At 33.0% G+C, this 17,722-nt stretch overlaps 2 protein-coding genes across 5 annotated transcripts; one reads left to right on the forward strand and one right to left on the reverse strand.

Moving 5' to 3' along the window:
• Positions 1–1,200: 1,200 nt before the first annotated feature.
• Positions 1,201–3,009, forward strand: LOC124921248 (chaperone protein dnaJ 49-like). 2 transcript variants are annotated; one of them, XM_047461875.1, is made up of 2 exons: positions 1,201–1,339; positions 1,563–3,009. In XM_047461875.1, exon 2 carries the CDS (start codon positions 1,615–1,617, stop codon positions 2,686–2,688), a length of 1,074 nt encoding a protein of 357 aa, XP_047317831.1. In that variant the 5' UTR covers positions 1,201–1,339; positions 1,563–1,614; the 3' UTR covers positions 2,689–3,009. The 2 variants fall into 2 exon arrangements, with proteins under 2 accessions (XP_047317831.1, XP_047317830.1); XM_047461874.1 differs by having other exon boundaries at positions 1,207–1,399.
• A 2,108-nt stretch (positions 3,010–5,117) lies between these two features.
• LOC124918946 (cysteine-tryptophan domain-containing zinc finger protein 3-like) lies at positions 5,118–13,359 on the reverse strand. 3 transcript variants are annotated; one of them, XM_047459031.1, is made up of 11 exons: positions 12,765–13,359; positions 12,413–12,485; positions 12,183–12,316; positions 11,710–12,078; positions 10,514–11,625; positions 9,968–10,335; positions 8,238–9,862; positions 7,966–8,123; positions 6,407–6,567; positions 5,848–5,969; positions 5,118–5,755 (listed from the first exon to the last, which is right to left on the reverse strand). In XM_047459031.1, exons 1-11 carry the CDS (start codon positions 12,852–12,854, stop codon positions 5,537–5,539), a joined length of 4,431 nt encoding a protein of 1,476 aa, XP_047314987.1. In that variant the 5' UTR covers positions 12,855–13,359; the 3' UTR covers positions 5,118–5,536. The 3 variants fall into 3 exon arrangements, with proteins under 3 accessions (XP_047314987.1, XP_047314986.1, XP_047314985.1); XM_047459030.1 differs by having other exon boundaries at positions 5,848–5,996; positions 8,238–9,859; positions 12,765–13,358; XM_047459029.1 differs by having other exon boundaries at positions 5,848–5,996; positions 12,765–13,358.
• Positions 13,360–17,722: the final 4,363 nt, after the last annotated feature.

Consider the following 17,722-nt stretch of genomic DNA (forward strand, 5'->3'; position numbering starts at 1 on the left):
AATGTGTTTATTCAGGATGAAGGAAAGACGACAACGTGATGTTAATATCATACAATCACCCTATACACATGTGTTCTACACATGTGTTCTGTTATTAACACATATAGATTCCAGATAACGAATATGTGAATTAGAGTGATGCACCATCACTCTAACACAATTAGTCTCCTATAATAAGTAGTGTTCTCATCGAGCTCAATAAATCTCTCAAGATTATTACTGTATCGACTAAGAAGATCATTATTCCACATATTTGTTGGCATTCCAAACAATCAAGTTCATGTACACTCCCTATCTATGTGGGGTCTTATGATGTGTTTTGACGCAACAACCTATGGATTCTCAAAACTAACTAACAGACCATCAACGAGTCGTTGAATTCCTCCTCAACTAAGGTTTAATACACTTATCAATTGTCATGATAAATGTTTTAAATTCATTCCATAAAGCAACATATTTTTCTCGAGAATTGAACTCGTACCAAAAGACGCTCTAATTAGGTTCGAGCCTAAGACGCCCTCAATTTCAAGTCAATGTTTAAAGAGTTTGGCGTAATAGTTTTAATTAGATAAGTCTATCCCAATCGTTCTTCTTTTCTCATTCTTTATTTCTGAGTAGCTACAACTCCAGGGCGCGCCTCTAACATTTGAAATTCAATTGGGTCCAACATGAAATGTCTTTGTCTAGTCTACCCAAACAGTCTGTCTCTCGATGCCCACTACTACTGCAAAAGTCTGAGCTTCGACCACACAAAGTTCTAGTAACACCGCTCCGAGCCAAGTTTGTTGCCTAATTTGGTTATTGAAACGGTGTCTAGTCGTGGACTGGTCCCTTTCTTGAGCTCTCCATATACCACCAATGATAATAACATTACAACGCATAGCCTCCCCAAACGTGAAGTGCCCTAGAGGTGCTTTACCCTCAAAACTCAACTAAGGTTATTCGTTCAGACCGCACTAATCCACATACTTACCAAAAAATCAATCTTCGAAATAATATGTCCATCGAAGATAGACCTCTAGTTGTTATTTTGAGGTTGTGACTTTACAAATCTCACTCCCTCATCTTTTTATACAAATCTTTTTTTTAAAAGTAAATTTTATTTAAAATTACTTTTTCTAAAGAAAAACATATATCAAACATGGCTTTGAGGGATCATCCTAATATAAAAAATAAAAATAGCCACCGTATAAAATCTTTAGTACCTATAGTCATCCTGTACCTTTGGACTTGGAGGCTTGGAAGGGAAGGGAGGTTGAGAAACGGTTGTTGACCGTCACTCAAAGTGGCGCGGTGGCACCATACTTTTGATGCAGATCTTCGGCTTAAGACGACGGAGGTACTAAACTCACATCTCGCTATCTCCTTTGTGGTTCTTAGGATCGGATTCTGAATCAAGGTAGCGTTGTTATTTTGATTTCTCTGCAAATGTTGATACTTACGCTACTGGGTTTTTGATTACTTTGTGTGAATGATAAGATAACCCATCTGGATTTAACGATCTAATTTATAGTGTAGGAGACGACTTTAGTTTATTTCGTTTTCCCTTTGTCTGATTTTAGGTCGTTTCCGATTGAAGCTGCAAATGAATGATTCCCAGTTTTGTTTGTGATTATGGAAAGTAACAAAGACGAAGCCGTAAAGTGTGTTTCCATTGCCAAGGAAGCAATTGCTGCAGGGAATAAGCAGCGTGCGCTCAAATTCATTGGTATTGCTCGTCGTCTTAATCATAATTTGTCTGTTGATGATCTTCTGTCTGCATGTGAAGACCTAGATTCAGCTTCTTCCAGAAATGAAAAACCCATTAGTAGGTCGAAGTCCGAACCAGCTTCCTCCATTGTTGATGAAATCTCGAATGTGGGAAGGAGTTATACTGAGGAACATGTGCAATTAATCAGGCAGGTCAACAGGAGTATGGGTTACTATGAAATCCTTGGAGTGGAGAAGAATTGTTCAGCAGATGAAATCAAGAAGGCTTACAGGAAACTATCTCTGAAAGTTCATCCAGACAAGAACAAGGCACCTGGATCAGAGGAAGCCTTTAAAAAAGTTGGAAAGGCGTTCAAGTGTTTGAGTGTCGAAGATTCAAGAAGACAGTACGATCAGACAGGTTTAGTGGATGAGTTTGAAAACAATCAGCAAACAAACAATGTAAGGAGGCGTAGGAGGAGAACAGGGAATGACTTTTTCGACGATGATTTTGATCCAGATGAGATATTCAGGACATTTTTCGGTCAGAGTGATGTGTTTGGTTCGGCTCGTGGTGTTTATAGAACTAGAAGAAGAACAACAAGAACAAATCAACATCAGAGGGGGGATAATGAGGGTGGTGGAGTTGGACCAATGTTGATTATTCTTCAGATTATTCCTTTTATGTTGATAATCTTGCTTGCTTACCTTCCTTTCACAGAACCTGATTATTCTCTACAAAAGAACCAATCTTTTCAGCTCCCCATGATGACCGAGAAACATGATGTGGAGTTTTTCGTTAAGTCGCAGGAATTTGACCAAAAGTTTCCTCCAGGAAGTTCTGCTCGAGCTGAGATTGAAACTAATGTGATAAAAGACTACAAAAATATGTTGAGCCGCTACTGTCATATAGAACTACAGAGGCGGCAGTGGAGCAGAAATTTTCCGACTCCTTATTGCAACAAGTTACAGTCCTTTGGAGTAGCAGCAGCATCATGAAGGTTGTTTCTTTTATACAAAATCATCGTTTGGACTCATTCGTGTTGTTTTCTACCTATTTTTTCATCAGACGGAGTCAGTCTACAGACCTATATGGTGCATATTCTGATCTTTGATGAGTTATGACTTTTAAGTGTATTTCTTTCTATCTTGAAATGTTTAAATTTTGTGAGAATTTTATTTTGTTAAAGGAGACAGTTTTAGCTTTCAATAATATTATCTTCAAGTTTGTAAACTGGTTAGAGATTTATACTTGTTCTTGTAATATATACTTTCAAATTAATTAAATCAACCAAAACAAGAGAAGATATTTTTCATTTGCTTTTAAATGTGCAAAGTAAGGTTTTTGATCAGGCAAAATCACAAGATGTGGCCAAAAGATTAGAAATAATTTATGCATATGATTTAAATTGGAACTAGAATGGTGTTGGTTAATTCAAAATATAGTAAGTAATCAAGTTATATGGATAAACAAGATTATATGGCATTGTTTGATTTAACTGCAAATCACAATTAGTATTAATTTGTAACTAAGCTGAAAAGTTCAAATATTACACATTAAACCAACAGAATAAGTTGGAATCAAACCAGACCTATGATTAATGGAAAAGTTTAGTTTTCCTCTCAAATCCTGGAATTGGGTACCAGTCAAGCTACACTGTTTGTCCATATTATAACTGCCTCCTTCATTTTAAGGCCAAACATCCATTCATGGAAACTCAAATCATTTTACCAAAGGTATCAGCTTATAAATGAATCTGATACAATAAGTATTCGCTTTTTGTATGGTAAATATGAGGTTGATGCGTGACCAAGCTATTATAACCTCCTAATTATCAACTTAACATAAAAAGAAAAGTCATTAGCCGTTTTATGCATAACAGCCCATGGGAGAAATGTACTGATGATGTGTGCTAGGGCTTTAGAGGTATAGCTTTAGTACTGTGTTTTCGAGCTCTTTCAACCTTTGTTCCGGGGATATAAATCTGCTTATCAATCCACAACTGATAAAATTCATCACTCTGCAAGAGAAATTAAATGCAAGATATAAAATAAGGGATAAATCAACTCTTTAGATCATTAAGTTCATATCTCCATAACAGCTCTAGTGGTGCCTTAGTAGAGCACCAAAAGTGGAAGGATATTTTTTTTGTCAAAATAGAAACTTCCATAAATAATCAATCAGACCAGAAGGTCAGTGTACAAGATATTGGCCAATTCAACTGGTAAAGGCTCAATCCTACATACATAATTCAAAAGAGAACAAAGTTATAAACTAAATAAAATTTATAACTTCTAATCCAATAGACTGGATAGAACCACCGACCCTTCTTTAACATCAATCACGTTTGAATATTTTAAACTGTTTTGGTGCATGTGTCGAAATCACTTCCGTTTACGATTCATCCAAGTGGAAGTAGTTGAAGAAAGATGATCGCGGTCATTTTAGCACAGCATTCTGTACGTGTTAGGGCTAAAATTTAGGGTAGTAGTTGTGATGGGCCTCGTTGATGGGTTTTGGACTAATATTGTTAGTTGGCTTGATTTCTGTTTACGGTTTTCCAAGCCCAGTAACAATATTAGCCCAAAGCCCACCAAAAAGGCACATCACAACTATTACCCTAAACTTAACCCTAGTGCACATCACATTCATTTGTAAGGGAAGGAATTGAAATAAATACAGCCGTACAGAATGCCGAAAATAAAACTCTGGAAACAACTTACGACATAGTTATGAAATTGGATTTGGACATGGATGAGAGCTTTATGTGGAATTTAAACAAAGTATGCAATGAGCGCGGAGGCCATCAGCGCCGATTGGAAGTCTATCCCCCTAGTCATGTGGTGGATAATTTGGAAGGAATCAAACAGGTTTGACCTTTATTAGAAACAAAAATCTATGCAATGATTATTTTTGGTCCAAAAATGGCAGTTGTAATATTTATGGTCCATAAAATATTTCCACAATAATTTCTAACATTTCTTAGTATGAAGCTCAAACTCAACCAAAGATGGCATACATATAATTAATTCAAGCTTGCAATATCAATAATTGTCTATGTTTGTTAAAATATTTGATATAAAAGGAACAAAATATATAAATTAATAATAACGAGGTGTCTCATAAATACGACTAACCAGGTTGTTCTTCATTGATTTTCTCCTTTGAATCTCGCATTCGCTGTTATTTAAGCACCCAGAAAACAGGATCTTGACATTTCTGTTATATAGAAGTAGGTAAGAATCATCTTTTTAATAATAATAATAAAAGTGTAATAAGACATGCAATTGTAGAACAAAGCATAAAGGCACATACCAGATAACTGTCTCTGCTGTCAGTCATATCCTCTACTTGTTTGTGTACCGAGATCATCTTACATTCTGAATTTTATAATCATTTTGATAAAAAAAAAAGGGAGCGAGATTTCTGAAATATTGGATTCCATTTCTTTGTTTTGTATTTCAAGTAAAAAATGAATAGAAGTACATTGTAGTCACTCTAAAAAGTGATCCCCATAGAAGAAAAAAAACATCATAACTTTGTAGGAAATTTGAAGCTTTCAATAAATGTCTCGGATTCTATAAAACCTACCAATTTGGATCCTAACCAACCAATAGAAGCCTGGAAATAAAGTTTAGTATCTCATATAGCTTCCAGTACCTGTCTGTCGCCAACAACTACTACATTTTTATGTATCTCCCCCTCGTCTGACCCAAAGAGGTCAAACATCTAAGAAGTCTTCTTCTAATACATAACAAAATTGCAAATCAAATCTCCTTTTTGTACACATATACAGAGGTATTAGCTTTTGTAGTCTCTCTGTAGAATCGAGTCCTGGCTTCCTTTTTATTCTTTACTGGCGCTGAAACCTTGGCGACTGATGGCTTCAATTGCAAGACGAACCAGACGAACAAGTTCCTCAACATCCTGGAAGCTAAAGTCTATTACTCTCTTAACAGAAGCAATTCCCTCTCTATTCTGAGCCTTTTCGAAAATTACTCGAGCAGCTGCAAAAGCATTGTGAGATTTTCTGGAAGCTTCCATACCACGGCTTATGTCCTTTGTCTGCAAAAACATGTTTGAAATCATTGACAAGCTCCAATGGGCTTAGATAGTTTTTTTCATAAAACTAAAACATGAAAAAACAGAACACTTACAAAATCAAGCAGACGAACCAAGCTGGGACGATTTCGAGCAGCAATAACATGATTTCCAGCATAAGTGGCATTCATATCCTTAGCCTTATCCAAAGCAGGTTGATTGTTTAAGTTATCAACATCTGATGCAGAAGATGATGGAGATTCACCTAATCAAATGTTCAAGAAGAAAAAGTACCACATAATTAACAAAAGAAACAAATAAATTGCACCGCTATATGACATGGCCACACTTTTTCAATGATATCAACAAGGGATAGCAAGTTCTTAAATTTTATATCATAGGTGTAGTTGTTTGACATACTAAAGTGTATAAATTCACATTCAAGTGATCTAGAAAAGGAAGCCACACACAGGATCTCTAATAACTAAATTTAACCATCTACTCTATGTTACATTTTAAAACTGCAAGCAATATCAAGAGTTAAGAGGGAAAAATACCATTACTTCATTCCAACAAGAAAGGAAGTTATGGTCCCAGTTTGCCTTATACTAATACAACAAAACAGTACTGAAAGTAAATAAACCTTCTTCATACTGAAAAATCCTAGTTAAATACCTGGAGGAACCACTTGTAAACTTGCTTGCAAATCATGCCGGTCTCGATTTGTGCTGGTATTTTTGTAATAAACTACCTTCATGTAAGCCACCTCCATGCATTTATAGACCAGTGCAGCTGCAGCCATTTCTTCACGATTTTCATATTCATGGACACATACTCTGGCAGATAATTGGAAGGATAAAAATCAAATATTAAATTAAAACATTAGCTTTAAAACTGAAAATTATTAAACTTCTAGAATTCCTATATATGCAATAGATGTGTGTTGCCATACGCAAAAAGAAGAGACTCATAGAATGATAGAGGCAAATAGAGCTGAGATTAATATAAATACAGTATCTTATCAGCAGAATTGTGACACAATAACTTAACCATGTAAATTGAATTTTACCCATGACTAAAGCTGAATAGATAATATGGACCAAGGAAGGATAGGATCATATTAAATGGCCAACTAAGAATGCAAGAACTGCAAGATTATAAAATGTGATGGTAAAAAACCAGGCATATTGACTATCCAGAAAGAAAAAAGAAATCTACGTACATATGAACCATATTGAGCCTATTTGGAAACGTGCATTTTCTCTCCTTCTCATTTGGGTACGGGTACATACTAGATTACCATTGAACAATTGTTTAATTTGTTTCAATTTCTATATATTTGGTTGGTTCTAAAACTAGTGTGGATGCTTTTATGATAGAGAAATGGGAAAGGAAACAAATGGGGCTTCCATATAGGCCCCATTATTTGTCACCACCAGAAGTGGGTGTTTTTTATGCATATTTTTTTTTGTTTTTGACAATGCATCATCTCTTCTGCTCTAAAGGGATGAGTTCTAGAGTATTCATTCCTTACGAGTAGCCAACGAGTAACATCAACATTTAAAGTCCATAACATTGATTTCATTTCTTTCAAACTAGATACGCATTGAACACTAGGGCAGACCAATCGGGCATGATAATGTGTGCTAGCAAATAGAAGTCAACAAGAAATATTGCTCCACTACTCAGAAACAGAGACTTTTCATAGTGAAGAATAGTAAAAAATGACAATGCATATGTAACAATGAGAATGCTAAAATGAAATAGAATTATTTTATAAAACTTACAATTCAATAATTGACATATTCTATTAAATCTTCCTGACAAAACACAATAACATTCATTTTCCAGGGACAGTAGTTTATCAAATTAGCAATCAAATATGGATAGTTTATGTACCTTCATATTAAGAAAAATATAAAAAAGTACCTGGCAGAAATATGCATTTAAAGAAATAGATGTAAATTCTATAATTTTTTAATTTCCTTTGTTTCATTAGATATTTCACTTTTATTCTAAAATAAATGAATTTGGATTGGCTCACGTTCGTTTAGAAGATGTAGAACCTTGATCAATCAAATCACTCGTATATCCCACTTCAACTAAATTTGATATTACATATTCTTGATATAAGAAGAAAATCTTAAACTAAATTTCCAATTATCCATAGAATTACTACTGCAAAGCTACCATGACATAGTAGAGGACAGTCTTCTCAAATATATATCACTTACTCGCAAAGTTTGGCCGTATTGCTATAGATTTGCATCAGAGTCAATTCCCCTTGTTTATTGTTATCACTGCTACAAGTTTCTAGGAGTGAAGCACCATGAAGAAACTTCAAAGCAGCTTGGAAGTATGTCTCGTTGCACTCATACACAAACCCAGAGCCCTACAAAAGTAAATATCATTAGAGCATAGACACAAACTGTGTTCCAAAGGAAAACTGTATTTCTTTTAGGAAGGATGGAAATAAGAAAAAAAAAGATGGATCAAAAATAAGAACCTTAAGATGATCTGCATAATCTCTCAGACCTTCAGCCTCTTTCAGGACATCATTAGCAATAGAACTAACACCATCCTGTCTTAGTGGGTTTTGATCAGCCAGAACTTGGGATACCAACCGGCTAGAAACATGTCCTTGAGTGGAGTGATCGCCTTTCTGATGAACAAATCCAGGTTGTTTAACATTCTCTGCACCACTATCAACATATGGTTCCTGTGTTCCTTCATCTTTGTCTGTGTGGTGATGAGGTAAAATTTCTGCTTTCCCACTAGGCCATTTGGAAGAAACATCTCTACCAATACTTCTATTATCCTTGATAGTTCTTGTGCCAGATCTGACATCATTAGACACCTCATGGAGGGATTGTGGAAGCCGAATGACAGTTTCATCATCCTTCAGACTCTTTAATGCACTTATATCTCTCTTCATGCCGATTGTGTCAGAATTTTTTAGCCTCTCAATACTTTGATCTGACATTTTATCCCTGTCCTTCAACTTTACCTTTCCAGATTTTTGTTTCAAATCAGAGAGACTAGGCTTTTCCAAAACATGGGTATTGTTAACCGGGCTGTTCTGAAACACTTGAGGACATTTACCACCTGACTTTGCATTATCATTGTACTTCTTAGAATCTATCACTGTAGAACGAACAGGCTCGGAATTAAAAATTCCAACAACATTACACTTCCTTGGTATACTTAATTGAACATTCTCCACATTAACATCACCGTCCATAGGTTTCCTTGCACTTCCTATCATAAGAGTATTACCTTTCCCATAGGCATCTTCTCCTGCAGTCATCCTTCTTGCAGGTGAAAGCTTCCCTAATTTAGACATTCTCAATGGAGATGAAGAGACTGATTCCACTGGTGAACCTTTTGCTTCAGGAAAATGGACCCTAGTTTTACTGGAATCTGACACCTTTGATGAGCTCGAAGTGGCTGGCAGGGAAAATTGCTCAAACCCCAGATCATTTTTCATCGAATGCACACCAACAACTGAAGGCCTTTTTAAGGAGACTTTCGTTTTATGCTTCCTTCTCAGTTGATCCTTCTCAGCTGACATTAATTCTATATTATGTTCGGCTTTATCCCCAATACCCATGACAATGACTTTCTTGAAGCTGGTCTTTCCATTAATTCCATGATCATTATCAAGGATGTTGGATTTCTCTATCCTTGACAATTTCAACTTCCTCAACTCACTATCACTAGACTCCTTTGTAGAGACCATGCTATTAAATAGGTTTTTCCCATTGTCTCCCAGCATGTCTACTTGACTTTCGCTATCCTGCCAATCCCTCAATTTTCTTTTCTTCAAAGATATGGTCTTGTCCTCAGACAAACCTGTACTCAAGGGCCCAACACGTGATACATTGTGTTTTTGTACAGATATCTCTGATTTCTGACTCTTGCCAAACCTTGCATCATTAGAGGAGGGAAGTTCATCTTTTTTCACCATATTCTTTGAGGTTGCCTTAGTTGGTAAAGAACCATCAGAATCAGGACGATCTATTTTTCTGTTCAGATCCCCACCATTAGTTTTAAATTTCTTTGGGTTCGCATTGTCATATGAACATAAGCCCCCTTCTCTTTTGCTTTTTAGCTTTTCCTGTTTGCCATCTGCTGAAAATAATATTAGTCAGATGATATATTTTTTTATGGCACATGGTAAACTAAAAATTGCCAAGGAAGAACAAGAAAAACAAAAGAACTGCAAGCTATGATCACCATTGTTTGAATGCTTCCCTATCAGAACACTATTGACTGGCGAGTTTGCTTGCAGAAGAGGCTGATTTGCATCATCTATAAAATTGTTCATAGATTTTGAGATTGGAAGTCCACTGCTAGTGCTACTAGATTTATTCATTTGTTTTAATCTGTGTTTCTTCTTTCCATCATGGCGTATATCATGAGAAGTTGTCAGGTTCTGGCTCTTTCTGTCAAGATTCTGTGTATTGGCTGATAATGTTCCCTGTGAGGCAGAATGACTATTATTGTTGATTTGAGTTCCAGGAAGCGGATCTGGAGCTGCATACAACGCACGCAAAGCATTTGTTGTCACTTCATCACTGATATCACAGCGGTTCATTCCAGCCCTACATGAAATTAATATGAATTAAAAACTATCAACTCAACAATTGAATGCTGAAAGTATTTATTATATCAGACTAGTTGAAGTACAGGTAATTCTAAATGCATGACATGATTTGGTCTATTTAAACTGAGAGTTTAAGTAACACTAACTAAACAGTTTCAAACTTCTATATAACTTACAGCCAATTAAGCATACTGCACAACCACTTCTCAGGAAGATGCTCCGTCTTCATTCCATAGGGTAGAAGACGCCACTTTTGACATTTGTCACAACAAACCCAGTCCTCTTCAATAACGACAGGATTCACAGTAGCTAGTTCAGTTGCCAATTCTCCTCTAGTCAGAAAATCACTACTTGCATTTTTTAGGTCTGTGCCAGAGAACTGAGCCTCGCTTTTTTTATTCTTGGTTTCCTGCTTTTTAAAATTGGAATGTTTCTGATATTCTTTCTCAGAAGCTTCACCCTTTTCCCTAGGCTGAACACCTTTATGTGACACTACTTTATCAGGTATCTGCAACAAATCTTTGTATTCGTTACGAACCCTTTGAATCTCCTTACTAGCCCTTAAATTATTTGCTTTATCAGATTTCTTATTTTCCTTGAGCATTGTACTGACTTGAGCTACAGAAGCTATCTTGCTAGAGTTACGAGTATCCTTAGAGCTTCTTTTGCCTTCAAATGAAAACTTTTTAGTACCATGAGATGTTTTCACTTCTTTCTTATCAGTACTCTCTTGGGAATTACAAGTCACTCCCATATTCAAATCTTTGTTGCATCCGAAAAGATTGTTCTCAACTTTCAATCGATTGCGGATTCCATCAGTTTTGCACCATTTGTCTTCCCTGGAGCTACTTGCAACATCCTTGAGACTTTCCCCGATCCTCTGCCTTGACTTTTCATATTTGCCACCTTTTATGCCAGTTATTGGCTCCAATGATATATTCCTAGTGAAAGAAGTCTCTATATCCTTTGTGGATCCATTAGGAACTGGAGCTGCTTCAGCCACGTCTTCAATAACATTTTTCATGGTAACACTTTTCAATCCTTTGCTTGAAAGGACAGTCGCACTATCATCAAAGTCCATGTTATAACTTCCTTTTAATCTTGCCTTCACCGAATTTAGAGCCTTATCCTTAGTTCTGACTTTCTCCTCCAATTTTGAACCAGTGTCTCCTTGATTCTCCACTAACAAGGTAGGTGGTCGGAGAGTTTCCTCCCTTGTCAAGCGAAGCAGGGTTTCATCAAGAGGTGATAGTATTAATCCCCCTAGAATTGCAGATGACGTCATAATCTGTTCCATAACAAGTGAAAAAAAAGAACATGTCAATTTGTGGTCAAATTCCAAATAAAAGAAGTTGAGGAATGTAGGCTTCACCTGAACAATGCTGGTAGGAGATATATTGGGAGTCTCTTCAGGACTATTCCCCATTGATGAAGATGGAGAGATGAGCCCCAAGCCGCTGTAAATTGCGGCATTTGATTGAGCAGCTTTATCAGAACCCATTATTATTCGGACTTTCAAATTTCTGTAGTCAGAGGAGTTAGATGGCTTATTCGAAGGTAAGTTATTCTGCGTCAAGTTCTTATTGGCTTGATAAGAAGACAAACACTGGTCTGGCTTTGCTGAAGCACTAGCAGATAAGACTTTTTCGAAGGTCAGTGGCTGCAAATTCCGGGTGGTGCTAGTTTCAGGCTTCAAAGATTGAACAGCATCCAAAGGAGGACGACTATTCTGAGGAGTTACCTGTATAGGTAACACAATCCAGAAATTCATATGCCAAAAACTTGGTCATCTTAACCAGTTTATCGTCCTAAGTCAAAAGATCAAACATAGAATATTCCATATACCTCAAAACTTGAATTATTGGGTGACCTTGGCATGCTATAATTTTGAACATTCTGTGGAGTCTTTGGCTGACACCAAATTGATGGAGACCTTTGATATGTGGGTAAAAATGAACCATAACCACCATATTTAGCCCCTGCCAGTAATGAAAATTGATGCTATCAAACACCAAAGAAAGAATAACTCTTGACCACTCTTTGAAACACTATAACTCATACAATTTGTAACATACCCAGATTTTCTGCAGAAATGCCGCCTTCAAAATCTTTTTGAAAATGGCCCAGAACATTCTGAATCTTTTCATCCTTCAAATACACAAAAGTGTTATTGTTAGAGTAACTAATTCCAATCACTCAATTAGAAGAGTGGTTATAAAATGTATAGTGATCGGTTCTAATAACGAATGCCCTCTGTTTTTAGTACAATTACAAACTACATCCTTACTTTAGCAACTAAATCCAATTTACATTCCTTCACTAATCTCAGTCTCCCTATGTGGCTACATTGAACTAAGCAACCCCAAGTAATCGAATCAACAATAACATGAATATAACAACAACAACAACACAGAATGGAATTCTTACAATGTAAGAGAGTGCAATATCAGGATCAATGAATTCATCTTCCTTATAATAACAAGCCTCCCCTTCTTCAATCTCATCAATGTCTTCCATTTCAAGTCTCCTTCTTCTTGCACTAACCCTAACCCTAAACCGAAACCCACCTCCCCTTAAACACTACGACCAAAACCCTCTTTCCCAAAAGTCCAATATACGCGCCTATGAATAAGTACCCACAAAAATACTCTAGAAACCCAGCAAAAAAAAGAAAAATATTTTGTCAAACCAATAAAATCGCAAAGCGTAACCGACCCTCATTCAACCCGATTGATCAATCAGATGTATGTATATCAGTATATACAACATATCTGTAGATTAATGTGCATAATACACAAAAACGTAAAGAAAATGAATAAGTTCGGGTGAATAGAATCGATTTCTTAATAATCCATAGATGTTAGAGCGAAGATATATCGATTTCTCAAGAACCCACTTCGATCGGCAGAGGAATTGATCGTGTTGATATGATTAAGAGAGGGAAGACGCTTGGAAGATGTGTTCACATAAACAGCAGAGAAAAGATAGCTGCTGCTGCGTATATTGCTGTGTCTTCCCTCTTTCCCCTTTTTTGAGACTTGATTAAAAATTACTGCTTTTTGTTTAAGAATTAATAAACCCTCTATTCTCGTGATTTTTTCTTAATAATAAATTAATTAAATCTCTAAACCTACATTCCATAATATAGGGCTTTATAAAATCAAACAAGGGCCTTTTTTTTCTTTTAAGTTTTAGCCAATTTAATCTCATTTAAACTATATAACAAAGACTATTATTCAACAAGTTGTAATAAAAAAAATTGTTATTAAAATCCCTAAATAATAGCAATAAATATAGTGTTTACTTGTTATTTACATACAACACTTCTGTTTTAACAAAATAAAAGAAATACATAATTTGTAGGTTTATTATTTAAGAATATTCTTTGAAGTTAAAAGGATAAGTGAAGTCTTGTTTGAGTCATATTGCATTCTTAAATATATATTTAAGGGTTATATATATTGAAATAAATTATGGGTAATATATTGTTTAATTTACTGGATAAATTTTATTTATTCAGTAATAAAATATTTAGGGTTTCAATTCATCTCGAAATATATTATTAAATATGTCCGTGAGCCCATTAACGATTTTCTAAACGAATATTTTCACCTCCACGAGTCTCTAAACGAACATGCTCATAAGCCCATTAGCGAGTTTGTAAATAAATATATATGTTCACGAGAGCCCGAATCTAAAAGCTCTATATTGACTCGTAGGGCGTCGTAGGGTTGAACTTAAGATAAGTTGGATAGTGCCCCCACTTTTATAGGCTCTAATTTTTAATATTTAATAATATTATATTATTAATATTATTTTTTCCTTTTTTTTCTCCTTTAATATTAAATATATATTATAAAAATAATTTTTTTTATTTCCTTTTTAATCTCCTATTTCGTATTATAATATATTAATTATTTATATCTCATTTAATATTATTAAAATAAAAAAAATAAATAATATTTTGAGGGCCCAAAAATTTAAACTTGCATCTCAGGCCAAGCTAGGCAACCGCACAACTTCTTCGGCCCTATAACTAAAAAAAATTCTTGTTTGAACCGACAACCTTAATATCACTATTAAAGCACTTAATCAATTTGACTAAATTATATTTTTTTTAATTAAATAAAAAAAATATTATATATTATTATACTTTTGAGTTGAAGGACTACAGGGTGTTATTTTAGTTATCTTTAAGTTTTAGTCAATTTAATCTCATTTAAACTATATAACAAAGACTATTATTCAACAAGTTGTACTTAAAAAAAATATTGTTATTAAAATCCCTAAATAATAGCAATAAATATAGTGTTTACTTGTTATTTGCATACAACACTTTTGTTTTAACAAAATAAAAAAAAAAAATACATAGTTTGTATGTAGGTTTATTATTTAAGAATATTCTATGAAGTTAAAGGATAAGTGTAAAGTCTTGTTTGAGTCATATTGCATTCTTAAATAAATATATATATAAGGGTTATATATATTGAAATAAATTATGGGTAATATATTGTTTTATTTATCCAATAATAAAATATTTTGGGTTTCAATTCATCTCGAAATATATTATTAAATATGTCCGTGAGCCCATTAACAATTTTATAAACGAACATCTTCACGAGTCTCTAAACAAATATCTCTAAACGAATATGCTCATAAGCCCATTAGCGAGTTTGTAAATAAATATAATGTTCACGAGAGCCTAATCTAAAAGCTCTATATTGACTCGTAGAGCGTCTCATGGTAAAGCAACATATGCAGTTGCATAGGGTCCCCACTTTTATAGGTCCCCAATTTTTAATATTTAATAATATTATATTATTAATATTATTTTTTCCTTTTTTTCTCTTTTAATATTAAATATATATTATAAAAACAATTTTTTATTTCCTTTTTAATCTCCTATTTCGTATTATAATATATTAATTATTTATATCTCATTTTATATTATTAAAATTACAAAAAATTACTATTTTAGGGGTCCAAAAATTTAAACTTGTATCTTAGGGCCGAGGCAAGCTAGACAAACGCACAACTTCTTCCGCCCTTACAACTAAAAAAAATCTTGTTTGATTCTACAACCTTAATATCACTACTAAAGCACTTAATCAATTTGACTAAATTGTTTTTTTTTGTTAAATTAAATAAAAAATATTATATATTATTATACTTTTGAGTTGAAGCGGTAAGGACGATAAAGTGTTATTTTAGTTATCTTTAATTAAAAAAAATCAATATAACATAAAGTTAAGTAAAAAATAATAATAACTTACCAGTCATGTTGACTTGTTTAAATTTTTTAACTTTTAAATGGATTAGACTTAGGTAGTTAAGACTAACCGAAGTCTGAACTTTATACCAAGTTTTGAATAATTGTTGAGTAGTTTTTACATCCCTATATATATTGAATCAAATTATGAACAATCCTAATGTATATAGAGTTTCATTGACTAGGTTAGTAATTAAATAATTAAATAATGAAAAATAAATTACTTTTAACTTTATATTATATTTCATATATATTTGTATTAATAAATTCATGGTTTATATAAAAAAAATACAAGTTATTGATGAAACATTTTTTTGCCAAAGCTTTTGATAATGTAATCTTGCTGAAGTCATATTTATCCTTTAAACATGTTATAAAAAAATATGGTAACATATTTTGTATGTAAATATTTGTTTTAACCAATAATCAATCATATGATAAAATAACATTTTAATTAAAGTTTTGAGAAAAAGGATTACATCCAGAAAGGCTTCAGCGGATTGTTGACCAGGATATTCAAAATTAGACAAACTGTAATATATCTGGATGTTTTGAAATCTTAATTTAATATATTTTGTTAAGATATAATATATAAATTTATTAAAAATTTAATTAGTGTAATAATATATTATTATATATATTAATAATCTAATATCTATTAGACATAAATTATATAATTATATATAATATAATGGTTATTTTATTCCTTCACTTCATAGAGTGTTTTAATAAATTTATTATTGTATTTTTTTTAATATATATATTTTTTAGATGTTTTTATTTTATATAATTATTAAATTTGGTGTTTTTTTTTACTTATTTATAACTATTTAGTCAACAAAATATCGTATTGATGTTGGAATGGAAATAATACTCACGGAGTCACGAGTAACATCATTTTCATTTTTAGTTGTTATCATTATATATATAATGATGCTTAATTTTTAAAGTGTCTGAATTGTCGGGTCGAGAGTTGTGGTTAATTTGGATATATGTGAGAGTAAATGAATACTTGGGTCGGATTGTGGGTTGACCCGCCATAAAAATTTTACGGTAATATTTTTTTCACGGTTTTTTATATTATTACTCGTGCAAATACACGTGATAAATGCTAGTTTAATTTAATAGTTAATATCCATAAATGCTAGTTTAATTTAATAGTTAATATCCATAAACTTTTACGTTGTCGTATATCTCATACATATTTAAGAGTGTGCTTTAGCTCACCAATATTTTTATTTTTTAACGGTAATATATAACATAATTTCTAATTTTTTAATTTTTCAATTTAATTAACTATTTACTTATCTCATTCTAAAAAATAATGGTAAAATCAATGTTCATACACTCGTTTTATACATTATTTTATTTTATTTTATTATTAAATCAAACCCCATTTTTTTTAAATCACCCCCAAACTATAATTAGTGAATAGTCCAGAATAGTCCACACAAACACGTTTGAAGAATATTATATATCATTAACATTTTAAAATCTCTTCTTTAACAAACTTCAAGATAACAATTTTGTTTATATTTTGAGTTTGAAAAAATATATTAACATTTTGAGATTGAGAAAAGATGTTAAAGATATAATATATTATATATTATCATAATATTATTATATATTTTTTCTTATATTAAAAGGTAACTAATATTAGACATAAATTATTTAATTTTATATATAATTCAATAAGATGTATCTCTATTTTAACCTACTTAATTAATTATATCAATCTGTATAAACCTGTACATAACTGTATATTACAATTTTTAATTAAGTACTTATATAAGTTTTCTTGTGTGGTCACATTTTCAGTTATTTTATTTAATATTTAAATTTAGAACTTATCAACAACAATCTACCCTAGAAAACAAAACAAAGACAGGGTAGTGTTTGAGGATGTCCCTTTCAACTGCAAAAGAAACTATAATTCCTAGTTCAATTTTGGACAGAATAATGAGGATCTACTTGTTACAAATTCTGGTGAGTTTGGTCTGGTTATCGAACAATCTTTTGTTTCGGATCAAATTGAGGAGTAAGGTTTAATTGCATAAGACATAACCAAATTTAGATTTAAGGATAAGACTTCGATTGTCACCTTGAAAAGGATGGC

The sequence above is a fragment of the Impatiens glandulifera genome, chromosome 1 (genome assembly GCF_907164915.1).
Source record: "Impatiens glandulifera chromosome 1, dImpGla2.1, whole genome shotgun sequence".
Taxonomy (NCBI): domain Eukaryota; kingdom Viridiplantae; phylum Streptophyta; class Magnoliopsida; order Ericales; family Balsaminaceae; genus Impatiens; species Impatiens glandulifera.